The sequence below is a fragment of the Rhinichthys klamathensis genome, unplaced genomic scaffold (genome assembly GCF_029890125.1).
Source record: "Rhinichthys klamathensis goyatoka isolate OS25496 unplaced genomic scaffold, OSU_Roscu_1.1 h1tg000299l_1, whole genome shotgun sequence".
Lineage (NCBI taxonomy): Eukaryota > Metazoa > Chordata > Actinopteri > Cypriniformes > Leuciscidae > Rhinichthys > Rhinichthys klamathensis.
Window position 1 is genome coordinate 45381 of NW_026606818.1, and position 20650 is coordinate 66030.

The following is a 20650-nucleotide window of genomic DNA, read 5'->3' on the forward strand; positions in this document are numbered from 1 at the left end:
ATAATGATTATATTATGTGTATCACCGCAGGAGTCACTGCTTGAAATGTCAACTGTCAATGTCAACATTGGGTAGGTTAAAGAAAAACTACAACTCCCACTATTGGACTACAACTCTCCTACCTGGCTTTCACAGGTGTTGGTAATCACTGTTGATTGTCCTGATGTGTTTGAACACAGTTAAATTGATTGTTACATTTATTGTCAGTATGCCCTGAGGATGGTCTTTTGACCGAAACCTTGGTGATTCAATTTGCTTAAAGGATTTAAGTGTGCGGACAGTTTATTTATTTGTGGAGATCTTTAGTCTTGTTTGTCTGGCACCTTGATGATCGTGAGTGCGGTGTAACTCCTTCGAAATGTCAAGTACCAAAATAAGAAAGAAAAAGGGCTTGACAGTAGTAGCTCAGTCTTGAGTCAGTGCTGTACCTGTGCAGAAGTGGTTTGCGCAACAGGAGTGGCTTCTGACAAGAGAGAGCTGAACTCCCGTGACAGCTCGTCCGCTGTGGCTAAAGATGCGTTCAGTTCATCGTTGATGGACTGAACTACAACATACACACACAAACATTGAGTAAATATACAATAATGAGTCTAAGTGGTCAGACAAAGGACAGGAAACATGATGTAACACGCCACTCCAGAACTATGTACAGTAGCACCTTATTTGCCATTTTGTAGACACTCACAAAAGACTGAAAAATCTTAGCATGCTTAGACATGTAACCTTATTATTAGGACCTGTCCCACATAGGAATGAAACATAACTGCTGGTGTACTGCAATACTCACACATCAAGTTGCTGCCATAGCTGCCCTGGGAGTTCATGGTGTTTGTGTTTCTGTAGACGTGCCCTCCAATTCATCCAACACACCGCCTGAGTGCATAAAAGAAGATCATTGTCCATCATAATCTCCAACATCCAATCTTTAGGAAGAGCATGCTTTCTGACTCAAAACGGAAATATTCGAAATCAGTTGTTCTCCATTCTATTATCTATTTATTTAAAGCACTTTTTATTTTATTTTGTTCTGACAGTAAACACTTCTTTACCTTTACATTTACCAGATTCACCGTGATGGTTTTGTATGGCTTGAGATATGATTGGAATCACTTCAAAAAAGGAAAATACAGCAAGTCTGTCATATAGACTACATACAGTTATAATGAGAACATTTGCTTTTAATGGTGAGGCTTTTGTTTTTGTAATCAGGCTCTCAAAAATAATGTAAAAATTCAGATTTAGATTTATCGGCCAATATATCGGTTATTATCGGCTTTTAAATATAAAGAATAATCGGTTATCTTTTTTCTTTTTTTGGTTTATGGTTGCTGTTCTTGTGTATATTGTATGTAATTCTGCTATTATTTTATTTTCTCCTTTCCTTTATTTTGAATTCATGCGTAATGCTGTTTGAACATAATTTGCATCATATGACAGATCCATAATTGTATACCTCCTCTGTCTCTGTCCTGAGATGGAATTATTATACGTACTAAGAACTATAAATAAATGTGATATTTCAATGCTATCTGTAATTGTGTGATGTATTTTTTTATGTGGAGAAAATCAAAATAAAGTGAGAAAAAAAAATATTAACCCTTTCATGCATAGTGGTCACTACAGTGGACAGCTATTAAAAAAGCATTTTCTTGAATTTGCAAGGGTTTTGATGGCAAAGTTGCACATCAATCTCTTCAGTGGACCCTGGTGCATCATCCTATACATTGCAACCAAGTTGCAAGCCGTTGTGTTTCGAGTTTTTCCCCCTCCAAACCAAGATGGCCAATGGTCAGTCAGACATGCCAAGTTGCTCCGGAATATCCACCCATTCCTTCTATCCTAGGAGACTCTTGTAGGTAAAAAAAAATATTGCAGCATCAAGCAGTATCTAATGAGTCATATGACAGTAAAAATTTCCAAGTTTTGATTTTAGATTGGGAGAAAAATCTGATTAATCACCTGTCCACTATAGTGGACCTCATGCATCAATGGCTATATTTCAGCTACAATTCATACTTATGCTGTGAATATTGTTTTTGAAAATACTTCATCTGCTGTGACTTTTTTTTACTGTAAATAAATGTATTTGTATTATTAGAATGTTAATTTCATTGACAACGAAAAAAGTTATGTGATTACATAATTTATGTGACTTATGTATTACTTTACTCATTTCATCAAAAAAGTAATCTAATTACGTAATGCATTACTTGTTAGATCAAAAAGTTATCTGTTTACGTAATGAATGTTACTTGTAATGCGTTACTTTACTCGTAACAACAAAAAGTAATCTGATTGCGTAATGCACATTACTTGTAATTAATTACTTTACTTGTTAGATCAAAAAGTAATCTGATTATGTAATGCATGTTACTTGTAACACATTACTTTACTTGTAACATCAAAAAAGTAATCTGAATAAGTTATGCATGCCCCAACACTGCTAATTTCAGATGAGATTGAAAAATAGGTATCGCTAGGTATTCTCAGAAGAGGACTTTGCTAGAAATGTGTCTATCTTGAACATAATCAGAATTATCAGCTAATAAGGGTAAATTGACATACTCTGCACACTGGAGGGAGCATCTGAGTGGTTTCCACAGTTGTACCTTGACAGGCAGTAGAAATTTCTGATGGAATCACGTCCTCATGTTCTGATATCAAAGATACACGAAGTGCAACTTGTATGAAGTTCAATTGCCTTTGCAATATTTCGGATTTATATTTTTTGTATATATTTTATAGTTTTGATATTTTTTTATATTTTATAGTTTTTTATAGCACATGATTTGATATAATTGTATTGATTAGTTTGTTAAATACACATACTTTATCTGTTTGATTATTGTATTATGTTTAATATAGTATCTCTTCAGTTTAAACCACTAATGCATGCTGTCCACTCAAGTGGACACCTGAAAATCTCTTTGGAAAATGTGTAAAAAAAATTAAATAAAAATCAAATCTTGTTTTTCATGCCCTAAGAGCAATAAAAACACATAGGAAAAAAAATCCTGACTGAGGTTATAATAATTCATGCATGAAAGGGTTAAGCAGCACAACTGTTTTCAACTCTGATTATGAAAATAAATGTTCCTTGAGCAGCAAATCATCATCTTAGAATGATTTCTGAAGGATCATGTGACACTCAAGACTGAGTAATGATGCTGAAAATAGTAAATTACATTCACTATATATAAAACAGAAAACAATTACTTAAAATTTTAATGATATTGAAATATTGAAATGTGAACAATATCGCTGTTTTAACGGTAGTTTTGGTCAAATAAATGCAGCCTTTGTGTGCAAAAACAAAAATCTTACCGACCCAGTCTTTTTAACAGTAGTGTGTCAATAAAGCATATTATACACATTTTATATACACTACCGTTCAAAAGTTTGGGGTCGGTACGATTTTAAATACTTTTAAAAGAATTCTCTTCTGCTAACCATGGCTGCGCTTATTTTATTAAAAATACAACAAAAATCAGTTATAGTATTAAATATTATTCCAGTGTAAATCAGCTGTTTTCTGTGTGAATATATAGTAAAGTGTAATTTATTCCTGTGATCAAAGCTGAATTTTCAGCATCACCAGTGTCAGTGTCTTCAGTGTCAAATGATGCTTCACAAATCAGTATAATATGAGGATTTGATGCTCAAGAAACATTTATTATTATTATCAATGTTGAAACAGTTGTTGGTCTGTCAGTTGTACAGTTTTTTTTTTTTTTTTTTGGATTCTTTGATGAATTGGGTTAGGGTTAGAATCTTTTGTAACATTATAAATGTCTTTACTGTCACTTTCGATCAAATTAATTATTCCTTGATAAATAAAAGTATTGATTTCTTTCCTCCAAAAAATAAAAAATAAAATTCTCACTGACCCCAAACTTTTGAACGGTAGTGTATATATATAAAATTATTGAGTCATGATTATTCTGCAATAGCGAAGATTGCACAACCTATTAAAGCATTGACATATAGATCAGGACTTACGAGACTTTCCAACGCATTTCAACAGTCAAAAAATGCCTTCAGAGAAACGCCCTGTCCCACGTGCAACATCTGTTGCTGCAAGCCTTTCTTTACACTATAATTAACAGTTGTTGAATCAAGAGCAAGTGACACTGAGACTTTCACATGCTGATGTGTCTATATACTTACCCAACATGTGTGAGAACATATAGACATGTGGGCTGTGCATAGAAACAGACTTTCACCCTCTGTAGGTGAATTTTTTTTTAATAATAATACAAAAAAACGTTATTAGTAATTTGCCTGTTCTTTGTGCAGTTTTCAATATTGGAAGAAGTTTACAATTAGACATATCGTCCTTTGTGACACAATGACTTATGAATAACATTAAGCTGATATTTGGTGAACTTTTAGTGGGGTTACACACAGTCACTTCCATGAGCTTATTAGATCTGACACTTTCACTCGTCACAGTGTAATAAACTGTGTGTACATGTGCCTTTTGACTGATCTATAGAGCATTGCCAGGGTCACCTAAACAAAAGCACTTCTAAATGCCCTCCCTTCCTAAAATAAAGTGACAAGATTTCTGAAATTTTACTTGAGCGGTTAATACACCATTACATAAGTTACAAAACATGGTTTTATTTTGACCATGGGAAATGTAATAGGGTCATAGACATGCTTTTTTTTCCCATTCAGATCTATAACTTTTATTAAAAAATACATTAAAAAAAATGCAATTTACACATATAATAACTTGAATACACTTCTAATATGATGATGATGTATAGTATATTTTTATTAGACATTTAAGATGTGTTTGTAGAATAGCCTGCACAATTATATAAATGAAAACATCTAGTATATTTTATTTATCTATTATTTTAAAATGTCATTTATTCCTGTGATCATTTTCAGCATCATTACTCCGGTTTCCAGAGTCACATGATCCTTCAGATCCTTAATTTGCTGCTTAAGAAACATGTGAAAGCAGTTATTATTCTTAATATTTTTATTATTTGACATAGAAATATTTCTATATAAACATACTATAAACGTTTTTACTGTAACTTCTGAACAATTTAATGCATCCCGACTGAATAAAAGTTTAAAAAAGGATAAATAATAATAATAATAATAATAATAATAATAATATCTTACTGACCCCAAGTTTCGAAAGGCAGTTTTTTAAAAACTGTGCAATAAATGATGGATGATATTAACAAGCATGTGCAACATCTAACACATTAGGTGTTTTTTCACTTTGCACGTTGTTCTGAATGCACGGTTAAATAGCGTGGAAAACACAATAGTTTACACCCCCTCTACCTGTATTCTCACACACTCTCTTTGTGTTCCTCATCTGATCTTAAAGGAGAACTCCGGTGCAAAATGAACCTCGGGTGTAATAACACATTGGTACAGACTAAATCGTTCCCTGAGATTTGTTTTCATGATAATCGAATGTAAAGAGTTTTATCTCTAAAAACAGTTTAGCTTATAACGCTAGTATATTGGGCATCGAGTAAGCAAAAAGAGATCGCTAGTTAATACCATTGACAAGGCTCAAATTAGCCCCACACTAACACGGCAGCATAATGAGTGTCCTTACATGCAAACCGAAGCATTGAGAACTTTGTAAGTGTTTAGACAGTTTAATAAGAAGATACTTTACACAGACAGTACAGTTAGCGCATACAGACAGGACCCATCTTGGAAAACAGTCTCGATCAGTCAAACCACGAACACGGTGATACGTGAGCTGAACTGTGACTTGGAATCTCATATGGTCCGTTGTTTCCGGAAGAAAGCACTGAGCGCATAAGAGAAGCACTGAACGCAACAGAGAAAATAAAAAAATAAATGTAATTTATCTTATCTTCAATATCTACACGTACTGTTCGATCACCTTCGTGGTTCGATTGATCGAGACTGTTTTCCAAGATGGCTCCTGTCTGTATGCGCTAACTGTACTGTCTGTGTAAAGTATCTTCTTATTAAACTGTCTAAACACTTACAAAGTTCTCAATGCTTCGGTTTGCATGTAAGGACACTCATTATACTGCCGTGTTAGTGTGGGGCTAATTTGAGCCTTGTCAATGGTATTAACTAGCGATCTCTTTTTGCTTACTCGATGCCCAATATACTAGCGTTATAAGCTAAACTGTTTTTAGAGATAAAACTCTTTACATTCGATTATCATGAAAACAAATCTCAGGGAACGATTTAGTCTGTACCAATGTGTTATTACACCCGAGGTTCATTTTGCACCGGAGTTCTCCTTTAAACCCTGATCTCCACCTCTCATTTCACTGCTCCGCGGTCGTTTGCCAATACAGCGAGCCTGGAATGTGGTTGAGAGTGACACGGGTTAATAATAACTCTCGTTCTGCGCTGATAAGAAGACCTAGCCCTGAGCCTGGGGCGGAAACCATGACTAAAAGTGCTTTTCTCTGATGAATCAGGGTGCGGTGACAGACACCATCTGCTCATGTTCTCTCTTTCTCAACAAAATCAGTTTTTACACTTGTCCTTTACCCTGATTTGCATGATATGAATGTCAAAGTAATCATTTATTTGCATCTTGTAAATCTCAGCCTCTGTCTTATAAATATAAAGGCTTTAATTTATTACTTATATAGCGCTGCAAAAACTGATCAATAATAATCGATATTGAAAATAATTGACAGATTAGTGAAGATAATATTATACATAATATAATATATTGAAGATAATTTGATTATCAGTTAATTGCTGTGCACTGTGCATGGAAAACATCCACCAGATTATTGAATGTGAGCTCCTTCTATCAGTTAATATTTAGTTTGTGCTTGTTTTTGTTAATTATTCTTTTTTTAATTTTTAACTTCTGTTTTAACCTTTTGGAATTGTTCAATTAGGAGTCACGCTTATGTTGCTCGCGGTCAACAGAGAAAGAATGTAATGTAACTTTTTTTATTTTCAGTAAAATCAATGTTATATATTTTTGTTCAATAATATATTTTTTTAATTTTGTATTTTGAGATCATTTTATGTGTATCTTCGGGTTCTTCGCTCATGTTTTCCAATTGAAAAAAAAAACTTAAATTAAATTAAAGCTGCATTTCATGTTAAAAGAGACAATGCCTTTAAAATCCTATTTTTGAAGGCAGATTAGTGTCATCCGGTGGGAGTACAAAAAGAAAAACATCTGTAATGCCATTGTGTAACCACTAGCTTTCTTACTTTTATTAGGTTGTGGATTTGTATATATATATATTTAGACATTCTCAAATAAATTTTTTTTGTCAAGGTTTAGATTTTTTCTGTTTGAAAAATTGATTAGAAGAAGTGTCAGGTTTTCTTTAAGTTTTACTACAGTAAAACCTGAACACAGAAAGACATTTTGTTACATATATCATCAAAAGTCAAAACTCAATAAAAATGTAACGAATTGAAAAGGAAATCTTTATCAGAGCTTAGTCAACCTCATTACATGTGTCTATTTTGCACTCTCAATCTTTAAAAGTGTAACCCCTTCACTGTCATGAGATTTTTTTCTGTATTGTTAATGATTTGTAGATTTTACCCCCAAAATATTCCTCTTTGTTCATATTTTTTGTATTTCCCATTCATTTTCTATGGTGGTAATTTCCAATGGTGGTAATTTCTGACCGCGAACAACACAAGTGTGATAATTTTTTTAATTTTTAGAATCAAGTCCACAATTTTTTTGCGGTCACACAGCGACAGCCACAAAAGTCACAGTGTGTCATACAATGATGTAGCAATTTTTCAAAATGACCAAACAACCCCAGAGGGTTAAAATGGTAAGCAATAGGGGTGTTACGAGATCTCGCGATATTAAAATGTGACGAGATTTCTTACAGAGGTAAAAAGCTATCGCCATGGAATCAGTTCACTGATCATGTGACGAGAGTAAGGCGAGATGACTGACAAGACCATGGCGGAGGATTCAAACCAAAGTTAGGCTGGGCTGTGTAGTAGCTCTGGTCTCTGTTTGCTGTATTGTTTGCACTTATAAAAAAACCTGTTATTTATTTTGGGCTTACCATTTTATTTCTGTTCAATTTGTGGAACGGAGTTCAATTAGGAGGTCATACACAGCCTCAATCAAGCTCATAATAATTCATGTACAGTAAGGTCTGAAGAGACTCGAGTGAAATCATACAGGAGAGAGCCAATCAGTGCTTGTATATTGTTGTCTTACAATGCATATGATAATTCATACTCAGAAAGATGATTAGTTAAAACATTTCAAAATGCACCTGCAGACTATTTTTCCAGTCATGAATTTTGTCATTGAGGATTTCTTAAAAATACTGGGCAAAAATCTCGTCTCGATCTCATGAACCCAATCTCGTGTCTCGTGAGCAAAGTGCTTACTTCAATACACATTTGTTTTTATAGCCTTCAAATTGCACATTGTTTGGAGGACAGCATTTGGCAGGATGTGGAATAACATTTTTCTAAATGATTAAAATTAATTCATTTTATAATTCATTTTACTATAACTTTAATTTATTATAATAAATATGTATTAATGTTTTAAATTATTTATTTCCATTGTTTAATAATTCATATTTTTTATATATAGGCTATATTAACTTTGTCATCCAAATAATCACCAAAATAACCAACAGATTAATTGATTATCAAAAATACTCTTTCGTTTCAGCCCTAGATTTATATTAGCTAGCTTCATTTGAAAAGTGTTAATATGTAACAGTAACCAAGCTTCATGCTGAATCGTTACAAAAACCAAGGAACAATAAATAAAGGTCAATCACTATCTACAGACAAGACAACAAATAGCACATTTTGTCCCAGCCTAATCTGAGCAGCATCTAGATCCCCAGTTTCCAGATAGTAATTAAAGGCATAGTTCACCTAACATTGACGATTTGGTCATCATTTACTCACCCTCGTGTCATTCCAAATCTGACTCACTTCTGTAGAAAACAAAATATATTGTGAAAGATATATTTCGACACCCTGACAAAGGCTTGTAAGGCGCAACGTGTAGGTGTGTACTTTAAATGATAAAGCCATGATTATATAAACGCTTTTTAACTTTTTCAACATTATTCGAGTGCCTTTGAATATCTTTATTTTTTTAGCTTAACCACACCTTACATCCAAAGAGCACAGAGATAAGGACTTCACACCCCGTGCACCACTTCTTTTCCCCATTCTTTGATACATTTTAAAATATTTTATTTGTCTTAGTCAATGAGGTTCAGTCATTTTGAACCCCTTTGAATTCTTTGGTGTCAGACAGAAAAAGTAAGTCATACCGATTTGGAGTAACATAATGACTGAGTGAACTATCCCTATAAGTCACTTTTAATTATAGGTGAACATTCATGACAGGTCTCAGACATGACGCTACCTCACGGCATTGAAACAACTAAAGTTATAATTGTAGAGACCACAAGAGTGTTTCATAGTCTAACTGATAAAAACAAACTAAGAATTCAAACAGCATGTAACAGGTTAGGAATTCATGTAGGACCTTGCCAAAAAGGTGTAATGATTTATGACCAGCTGAGACGGCAGATACACTATCAGAAAAAGGTTAAAAAAAAAACTGTCACTAGGGCGGTATCTTTGGGTTCTAACATGTATCTTTAAGATACCAATACATGATGCACCCTTTAGGTACAAGTGTACCTTTTGAAAAGGTACCACCCCAGTGACAGCTTTTGTACCTTTTTTTCTGAGATAAAGATCATCAGATAAAGAATAAAAATCAACTACACAAATATGCAATGACTGCAAAATGGCCATGTACAAAAGCCCAGAACGCTGCTCTTACAATGAAAGGCATTGATTACATGAATCTTGGGATTTTATTTCAAACCCTTGAAAGGCTGCTTCTGAAGGGGAGTGGAGCAACCTTTCCCATGACACGGACCATCGACTGAATACAAAAGATAAAAATCTTATGAACCCCACCCCATTGTCACATTATGGGCTTTCGCACCAGGCAGTTATAGGAACTCAGATATATGAACTAGCATCAAAGATGGTCCCCCGAGAACTAGATTTCCCCCAGAGCCATTTTCCTTTGCATTCGCACCGCCAGTAACTCTGTGACGTAAGCCGGTTAACAGTGACGGCATTAAACACCTGGAGGATTGAAGATGCTGTGATCGGAGCTGTGTTTTTGTTGTGTGTTCGCCCATTCAACGTACATTTGCGTCACTGTTAGTTCCTTTTGTGCTGGGTTAGACCCTACTCTAGCCTGGATGCCAGCCCGAACCCAGCCCACAACATTTTTTGGTCGGGAAGTTCGGTCTGGACTCGATCCATTGAGGAGTAATTATGATCGGTTCAGAATTAGTCGGGCCAATCAAATTGCCAGGGCGGGCTTTACACGATGATGGACAGATGATCTGCAGTTACGTAATCATCACGTCATCAAAGAGCGCTTGGGTTGAACTGGTTTCCCTCAGAGATGACTGCAGCTGGAGAACTGAGATGTAGAGATCCCGCTATCGCGTCTGTTGTAGAAGAAATCGACAGCGCATTCATTTTAAAAGACGAACAGAGAACTGCAATCAAGGCATTTGTCGATCGGAAAGATGTGTTTGCCGTCCTTCCTACGGGATTCGGCAATAGTTTAATTTATCAGCTGGCTCCGATGGTCTCTAAGAAGACGGGACGCAATGAAAACCCTGTGGTCGTTGTGGTTTCTCCTTTGGTCGCACTCATGGAGGACCAAGTAAAAGAAGCAACACTCATTATTTTACTACTTCTTCCAGTGTGTGTGCAGTTGAGTTCTGTTGACAACTATGCGTAGCTCAACATACGTCACTTACTGCGTTGCTCTGATTGGTTGTAAGTCTATCCAATTGAGTACAGAGTTTTTTTTCCCCTGGTTCGGTTAAGACACGCCTCATAATCAAAGCCCTATGGAGCAATATCAGACTCACATTCTGACTAGAATATGAGTATGACGAAGTCAGGCTACCCTACTCTGAAGTGGGAGCAAATTTAGTCTCCTATAGGCGTCCCTATAACTAGGAGTGCAACGGATCGCAGTTGATCCGTGATCCATACGGACCAGGCCCCACGGTTCCGCACGCATGTGATTTGTGGATTAATTGCTAAGTTTAACCATCATAGAGTGAAAGTTTATCATGTGCACATGTTGGCCCTCATTTATCAAAAGTGCGTACACCAAATTTCCAGCGTACACCTGGCGTACACCCAAAACCACGGTGACTTTGAGATTTATCAATATGGACGGTGGCGTACGGCACGCTCAAATCCTACACCAGCTCAGGAGATGGTGTACGCACGTTTTGAGTTAGTGCGGAAATGCGCAGAAAAACAAATCCTAACACCACAAAACGCACTGACAAACTAAAAGATATTATATATTATGACCCACTGTAAAACAAAAAAACAACAACATAGTAATTATAAACTTCAGTGTTTATTTTTGAGCAACATGGACTTCAATGTTTAATTTGTGTGACTTTACCAAAGCATTTGATTTGTAGCCATATGTATTCCTTCAGTTGCGAGCCTGTGCGCTTTACCCTGACGTTTCAGGGTTAGGCCGGGCTGGTGCGCACGGACTGGGTTCGGTAACGAAAGGCTTTCAATGACCAAAAAATAATTCAGACTGACAAAATAATAAAAAATACATTCTTCTTCTTTTAAATAATAATAATAATAATGTAAATAATAATAATGACATTCTTCTTCTAAATAACAATAAGCGTCATTAATAATACAAATCATACTAATAATAATAAGAATATTACAAATTGTCATGCAATTATTAATGTGAATGAATAGTACTCCACATCACATCATCATCATCACTATCGTACACCCCAATACATGTAACGTGATTCGAAATTGAATGCTAATTCAAAAGACGTGCTGTAAAACAATGCATTGTGATAGGTCATTTCGGCTCCACGTCAGAGAAGTTTCTCTTCTGTGCCGTCTTCCATGTGTCCATGGCGTAAAATGAGGGCGTGGGGGAAGCGGAGACTTGAATATATAGGGGCGTGCTATTCTAATGACGATCGTTTCCAGCCGCGGGATTTATCAAGGGCAGGTATTGCGTACACCTGGATTTCAAAGGTACGCACAGCTTCATAAATCAGGCGGTGAGAGGAGTGTAAGCATAATCTAATGCCAACATATACGCCCGTTTCTACGCAAGAATGATAAATGAGGGCCAATGTTGTCTCTTGATAATTTACACAATCAAGCGATTTTAAAACATTCAAGCGCAAGAAGAGGCGAACAAGAACTCGATCACACAGAGAGAGACGTGTTTCAGACAGCATGCAAATTCCTCTTGATTCTCCTTGAACTTGAACACTCATACACACAAAATTATGTTAAAAAATGCCTGTCTCTGCAAGTATTCTCATAAACACGGTTTATGAGTCGGTTATGTCTTCAGTGAACGTAAACAGTTGAGAAAGAAATGGGATGTGTATCATTATATTGGATCTGTTCATTGGGTCTTAAAGTGACAGCCGTCATTGTGTCATTAATGTTAATCAAACAAAACACATCTTTAACAAAGATTAATCTATGTTTAATTTATACAGTGAACACTATAGTGTTATTTTACATTTAAGGATTACATTTCTGTACCTGAATACTGTTAAAGGGGCATTATGCACAAATCCCGTTTTTGTCAAACAGCGACCCCTAGAGTTACTGTGGAGTACTTGAATTTAACGTTACTGTCGTAAATACCACTCACAGTATACAATAGTACATTGTGTTTAATTTGTCGTTTAATGAGATATAATATATGTTGTTAGTGGTGAGAATTTTCACGTGATTAAATACATAGATCCGACAATTTTAATGGTCCAGAGGCAGAACTTTTGCCAAGTGTGTCAGAGGTTCTGGGTTCTAATCGGTACTAGTAGTATAGTTTATTTTCCTCATCAAAACCGATTGTTTATTAGTGGTTGTATTTCAAGCAGGGATATGTTTTTTGTGCATTAGATTTTGTGATTTCACCATAACAAAATATAGAGAGTCTCTCAGTCCCCGCAACGGATTCAGGCGCGCGTCACAACAGAACACTGTAACTTATCTGCACCACTGATCGCAGAGGCAACGAGCACTTTGGTCACTTGATTTCAAAAATAACACATTTCAGATCGCCTCTTATTTAACAAACGGACGAAATGAATGCTCTACTAGAGTTACCTGGAGATGTTTTATTTGTTTGTAATGGTACATCCGTGCCGCGAGAAGTTTCAATGGGGACATAGCACACCCGCAAATTACGCCTATGCTCGTGCCCGACTCCTCGCTCGGTCAGTCTGCCGTTTCCTCTTTCTCTGTTCCTCCGACAATGCTTTCCTAGCTTTCTGCATCTTATATGCCGGCTCAGCCATGACGATAGTGTGACAAACTCCATCCATCTATACCTTGTTCCTGTGTGTATGTGTGAGTTGCCGTAAAGGAATTTGTTACATCGCGAGAGCTGATATCACGCGATACTTCCTGACGCGGCCCGCCGCACCGAAGTTGCAAGTGAGATTTTTGCGCTCACAGGCACCAGGGGGGGTCGAGACGCCCACCATTCAACCCGAAAGAAGTTATATAACCATTTCAATAACTCTGAAGCTGTTCAGTTAAGCTAAAAAAGCTGCATAGTGTCCCTTTAAACCATACTTTACTTGTAACTTTGTTATATTGTATTTATCATCTATGCTTCTATGCTTGTAACTTGTATTTGTTCTTTATTTTATTAATGACTGTTCACTTGTCTATAATAATGTTTAATTATTAAAAGCTAGATTTTTGCTGAGTCATTGAAGTGGGCGTTAAATTGTAAAATAAAAAGCAATGTTACTTTTTTTTATTTTAAGATATTTTTAAAATTACTCAGTGTTTTGTTCATAAAATGCGTCACATGACTGTTCTTCAAAATGTTCGACAGAAGAACGCAAGTCATACAGGTTTGGAATAGCATGAGAGTGAGTAAATTATATATATATATATAAAAAATATTTTTGGGTGTGAAATAAAACTGTTATACTGAAATAGAAGTACAAAAACACAAAGACAGATGCAAAAACAAGTCTGAGTCAAGTCTACTGCATCTCCTGCCACTGCTGAAATGCCAAACAATCAACTTAGAAATCAAGACATATCATATTTGGCTTGAAGTTTTGGGTTGACAGACACACTAGATTGGGGAGTGTCAGGTTCATTTTCAGACAATGACGGCCACTAGAGAACATTCTGACTAAACCCTGTTAGTCATGCTGATCCCATGGGGTGGGTTTTAATACAACTCACACACTCTTTCTGACCAACGATACTAGACACTGCTGTTTTTCTAAGGGATGTTTGTTTATGTGCAGCCGGTGTAGAGGGGAATCTGAAGAGTCTCGCATTACATTTGCCTCTGGAATCTCTCAAGTCTTCGGAATTACAAGCTTAACATTCCTTGTGAATCACACAAGATATCCAACATCCACCCCGACTGCATCCGACCTTTACAACATTAACCGCAGTGGACACAAGGACAGGCATGTGATTGAACAAACATGCAAATTTGTCCGATTATGAAGTGCAAAAGGGAACCAAAAAAGCTCCAAACAAGTTGTAGCAGGACAGGATCAGACAGATATGCAGTTCAGCTGGTTCTGACAGCTTTTGGTATGATGGTAAATAAGGCCTGAATGCTGAAATTGAACTTAATCCCAACACACATGAAAAAAAGATGTGGCATGTTTAACCCAGTAAAAAAGCCTGACATATGAAACAATAGTCAGAAACATCTATTTTCTGAACTGCAAGTTTGTTGAACCTATTAAGGAAAATTTTGCATGTAGGCTTATGTTTCACATTTTGTACAATATTTTGCTTTTATAGCCCATTTAGTGAGAATATGCATGGAGGAGGACCACCAACATTTAATCCAGAGGCCCAAACAAGTAAATCAATGAGATGTTTAGAACATTATAGCAGACAACTTAGATAAAATGCATTTACTGTAAATATCAGTTGTCACTCTCACAATCTCCCAATAATATGTGTTGTTAAATATATAGTTCAGACAACATTTTTTATTCTGTCATCATTTACTCATCCTCGTGATATTCCAAACCTGCATGAGTTTCTTTCTTTTGTTGAACACAAAATAAGATATTTTAAAGAATGTTGGTAAACAAATGCAGGGTTGGTTTAACCCAATTTTGAGTCAAATATGGACAAACTCAAACGTGTGGTTTAAAAATGTAATTTAACCCAAAGGCTGGGTTTGTCTATATTTGACCCGAATTTGGGTTAAAACAACCCAGCATTTTTTAGACTGTGGTAGCCATTGACTTCCATAGTATAAAAAAATGGCATTCATATCAAGTCAATGGGTGCCGTCAACTGTCTGGATCCCAACATTCTTTAAATACCTTATTTTGTGTTCAACAGAAGAAAGAAACTGTTATTTTTTTTGTACTTATATAATGCAATGTAATACAATTCTGCTTGAGAGATGAACAAATAAACGTTCCTCAAAAGCCTTGTTGTATCATATTTGACGTATACGTTTGAACATGAAGTGTCTAAAAAATGATGTATGGATTATAAAGTGTTCATCTTGAAATATTACTAACAATATTAATTTAATCTTTTTTGAATAATGCTAAAAGCCTTTTACTTGCTAGAAGATTGTGGACAGGTTTTTCAGCAAAGAAAAACCTTTGATCATTTTGATGATTTAGAGGCCTTCATATATATCAAATATGATACAGTGCTTTATAGGGTTAAAAGGTTTAGTCCTCATGTATCCCGACAAGAAATGCTAACGAACATCTGTAACAAGAAGCAACTGGCTTTCATGTTGACAGGCCCCTTTAAGTATTCAAATTCTGAACAACACAAAGTACTACAAAACTACATTATTAGGCTACTAAATAAATAAGAGCTCGAACTTTTGGTGGATTGAAAGACTTCATTCAGGTTGAATAATGAATACTATATTGTTGAGTGGACAGCTCAATGAGAACAGACTTCAAAAGCTTTTTCCAAGACATCTGATTACCATTAAAGCTTCTCTGACTCCTCCTTCCACATTCTCTAACACAAAGGCGCCTTTAAAAAAACAAAACAAAAAAAAAACTTTCGAAACAGTACATATTTTAAAATATATAATTCTTTAAAAGGTTCCTAAAAGGCCTGCCATAATGGACACGACCGAGTCCACTGTATAATCCACATCGCCTTCTCAAAGACAAGTAAAAGTACTGAACTCTCAGTCAAAAGCACAATAACATAAATATTCCTTTACCGTGAAGCTGTAACAGTTGTGAGGTTGTCGTGCTGTTTAAAGTCCTAGAACTTAGTCCCGCTGAGCATGGATGTGTTACATGACTAGCTGGAAAACATTTCAATGGTGTTTGTTTAACTCTTGCCTGTGAAGTTCAGAGAAATTCAGTCCAGCCCACTGCTTCTGAAACCCGATCCAGGTGTTTCACAGCTGGCGCAGGTAAACAATACGACCCAATCCGCGCAGACGTTATTATATTTGTTTCTTACTTGTATCGTGATTGTTTTTATGTATTTATTTAAGAGCTGTTTAGAATGCATTGTAAGAATTCCAGTGTAAAAATGTCCGTATACTATACATATAGGCTAGTAAACAAATAGGAGCAACTCTTAAAAAATAAATAAAGTACGATAGGGGTTATATATATTTTTTTCTTAAACTAAAATATACATATATTTATAAATCTCATGAATATTAAACCAACGTTATTAATATTACACATAATAGATATGCATACGTAGATGTCACATTTGACCGCTCCAGACACGTCGGCGCGTCCGCCATCTTGGAACGGTCAGAGTGTCTTCACTCACATTGTGCACTGCAGCTTCTAGTTGTGAAACCGCCGAGATTTAAATTCCCGAAGAAATAGGATAAACTTTCATATGTGAGAATGTGTTGGTTTGTGGGTTTTTTAATGTATTGACTCAAAATGACATGTTTTTACTTTGTTTAATGTCGTGTTAGCTCAGCTGACACCGTTTTGTATTGAGTTGAGCATAATCATCTGAAGAAGTCTATTGCAGATGTAGATATTCATACATGTGTCAGACGCTCCGTCAACTTGCTCGGCTTTGACCGTTCCAATATGGCGGACGGCTTACGTCAAGCGGCCGCTTATGAGGCATGACCTATGTATATATTTTTTTTATCCATGTGACGTCCTTATCATCCCGCCTTCTTAGATGACGCATTATCCGCCAAGATGGTTGTCGGTGCCTTTCCAATTGCAAAGCTGCTCTATCTAGGCGTACGACAATTGGGGAAACCAGTGGCTAACAGGATAAAAGCAGGCGCGCGGAGAAGTGAATTCTTTAAGAATTATGTTTGCCTTCCTCCGGCCCAAGGTAAGCTGACATTTGTCTATTCGTGTTTGACGATATGATGTCAGTCCATGCTTACGGTGTCTGTAGGCGTAAACGTCGAAAGAACACACGCCAATGACGTTTGTCTGTATTGGCTATTTAGCCAATCGCAGAGCCGTTGAGAGATGGCTCTGGCCAATCGCGACTGCTGCGATGTTCTTATTGGGTGTTTTCAACAACTGATTTACCAAGTGACCAATAAGATACTAGAAAGAAGTTCCCTTTCGACAAATGAGGTTCGAGTTTGTTTAATGGGGGCGGGACTCATCTGTCATTGAGAGTACAACGAAAGTGCCTTTTGCTAGCTCTTGATTTTAAAATCCTTGACATAGAGCAGACAGACAACTGATCGTCTTTTCTTTTGTGCGCACTCAAATAATTTCTTGGAATATATGTCTTATTGGTTGAAGACAACGATCCAGTCACTGTCCACTTTTGCTAGAAAATAGATATAGATATCTTTTTTTATATATATTATAATTTTAATGAATATTACTTTTATATGATAGCTTTTATATACTAGTCTCTCTTTAAAATATTCTAGTTTTTAAATACTAATCTTTTAAAAAATATTATAGTATATTCTAGTTAATGTTTTAATATCATTTGAATACACAATGAAGTCACCGCTTTCTGCAGAACTGCTTTGTAGATGAAATAAACAAATTTAATAATTTATTATCTTTACATTTACATTTATTCATTTAGCAGACGCTTTTATCCAAAGCGACTTACAAATGAGAACAATAGAAGCAGTTAAACTAACAGTAGGACAACAATACGTAAGTGCTATAACCCCTCTCAGTTTAATTTTAGTGCAGTTTTTTTTTTTTTTTTTTAGAATAGAAGAGTGTTAATAAAAGAGAAAGTGTTAATTCTACTGAATCAAGTGCTGCCGAAAAAGATATGTCTTCAGCAGTTTCTTGAAAGTGGCTACTGACTCAGAAGCTCTGGTTGAGTTAGGCAGATCATTCCACCAACAGGGAACAGCCATGGTAAAGGTCCATGGTAAAGCCATGGTAAAGGTTTACAACGTAACTGAATCAACACTGAACTGACTTCTGCTGAACAATGACACTATTTTCTTCTACAGCTGCTTTACAGCCGAATTTAACTCTGTTCACATCATTAAATAATGTTCCTGTTATCACTGTAAGCTGTTTTTTTATTATTCTTTTTTTAACAATCTGTATTGTATGAAGCACCATGTAAATAAAGGTGACATGACTTGACTAGTCTGTTACATTGAAGGTAAAACCAAAGTGCATCTTTCCATGAATTCTCTGATGTTTTCTCTGTAGCGTATCACTGGATCGAGATGAGAACGAAGATGAGAATTATGGGTTTCCGAGGCTCCACCATCAAACCGTTGAATGAAGAGGCAGCAGCAGAGCTGGGAGCGGAGCTGCTCGGGGAAGCCATCATTTTCCTCATCGGTGGAGGCTGTATGGTGCTCGAGTACAGCCGGCAGGCCACCAACTCCCGGCGCAAGGAAGAGGAGCTCGCACAAACCATTACCAGTCTGCAGACGCAACTAGGAGAGCTTGCACTCGCCACAGAGACACTGGATGCCCAAATCAGAGAGGTTAATAGACTTCTGCTGTCCCTCCCAACAGCCCCAAGCACCAAGTAACAACTTGCATCACTAAAACATGCCCTAAGGAGGGTAAAGAGACCGGTTCATGGGGACATTTCAGTTGTGGTGCAGCACTGCCATATTAACACATGGTTAAACCCTCCCATACACACGAGGCTCTACAAATGAGGAAGGAAAAGAGAGTGTTTGTGTCTGATAAGTGACTGACCGCCAGCATTACATAATAAAAGCTTCTTGTTCTTTATCTGTTTGGTTGAATGATGCTGTTTTCAAATGAAAGTTGTTAGTTATTTGATGACGCTGTTAAACGTTTGACCACTTATTATTTCATAACATTTCAGTGATTCTTTTCCATTTTTTTGCTTTAATGTAATATGCTGTCGGAGTTGGGCATTCATCGTTCATTAATGATCTGAAAATGCACTTGAATTGTAAATACTTGAATGACAAATTCTATATAGTGAATATGGATGAGTCCCTCAATATGGGAAGCGGAGAGAGTGTGTGCTGCGAGAATATACCCATTACATCAAAAGACTGCTGTGTTTAATATGGCGTGTGTATATGGGTGTATATTTATCATTGTAAAATAAAGTTAAATATTCTATGATGGTTGGTTTTTTTTTGTATCTTGATTATATTACAATTGTAAAAACATTTTGTGGTTATCAAATGCCATTTTTTTCAAATATCACATGAGAAAATTTTAGCACCATTTTCAATATATTAAAGGCACAAAATGTTGTGTTTACAGAAGTACATAAAGGTGAAAAGTTTTAGCACTTAAAATGTAAGAGTTCCCATATATAATGGCTTTAGAATAGAAAAGATTACTTGTATTGTCACTACACAACTAAAGTATGTGCTTATATATTTATATATAGCTCAAACAACCCTTTTAGGTGTGCTGCTGTTATAATAAAGTTCAACACTCTTACTTCAGCAATAAATGTGCTCAAATGTGATGTTTATATAAAGTAATTTTTGCTTATTAGTACTGTTGAATTGGATCATCGAAGGTCAGCAGCAAAGACATTGGTTAATAAAGTGAGTTTAAATACATAAAGTATATTTGTGTTATTTAACATTGAATTATTGCAGGTTTGCATAGCCTGCTATTCTTAGTTTTCATTTCACTATATTTATTCATTTTGAGGAATACTGAATCTGTTTTTGTGCAAGTGAGATGATGAAATGCATGTTCACATTTAGTCTAGATCTACAATAATCAGGATGTTCACACACAGGATGCCTCTACTCTCACTCCTGATTTCTGAGGACAGGACAGCTTTCAGTCAATACATTGGAAAACAAAGTAACTTGTGTCTCTTGTTTGAAGAAGAAGAAAACTAATGTTTTGCTGTAAATGTAAAAGTAATGCATTACTTTAGTTACTTGAAAAGTAATCTCTTACATAACTCGTGTTACCACCCAACACTTAAGTTAATAAAGACACTTTAATTTTGCCTACAAAAATAACTGTATTACTTAAAGGAGATATGTATTTGAATGAATATATAATTGTATATATTATTGGGTAGAATTCAATTTATTGGTAAACATTCACTGTGCTGGTCTGCTGGATGAACTACGTAACGTATGTATTTGAATGAATATATAATTGTATATATTATTGGGTAGAATTCAATTTAT

General features: G+C 35.8%; 2 protein-coding genes across 3 annotated transcripts in view; one reads left to right on the forward strand and one right to left on the reverse strand.

Moving 5' to 3' along the window:
- Positions 1-16417, reverse strand: part of ppp1r13l (protein phosphatase 1, regulatory subunit 13 like) — a 28846-nt gene extending 12429 nt beyond the window's left edge. Inside the window, exons 1-3 of one of the 2 annotated variants that reach the window (XM_056270211.1) lie at positions 16277-16417; positions 788-873; positions 429-544 (exon numbers count right to left, since the gene is read on the reverse strand). In XM_056270211.1, the coding sequence (XP_056126186.1) occupies positions 429-544; positions 788-824 (153 nt within the window). In that variant the 5' untranslated portion in view covers positions 825-873; positions 16277-16417. The remainder of the gene's footprint in view (positions 1-428; positions 545-787; positions 874-16276) is intronic. The other variant, XM_056270212.1, reaches the window with a different exon arrangement.
- A 799-nt stretch (positions 16418-17216) lies between these two features.
- opa3 (outer mitochondrial membrane lipid metabolism regulator OPA3) lies at positions 17217-19337 on the forward strand. The gene is made up of 2 exons (XM_056270215.1): positions 17217-17382; positions 18702-19337. The coding sequence occupies exons 1-2, from the start codon at positions 17241-17243 to the stop codon at positions 19031-19033; spliced, it is 474 nt and encodes a 157-aa protein (XP_056126190.1). The 5' UTR covers positions 17217-17240; the 3' UTR covers positions 19034-19337.
- The last annotated feature ends 1313 nt before the right edge of the window (positions 19338-20650 follow it).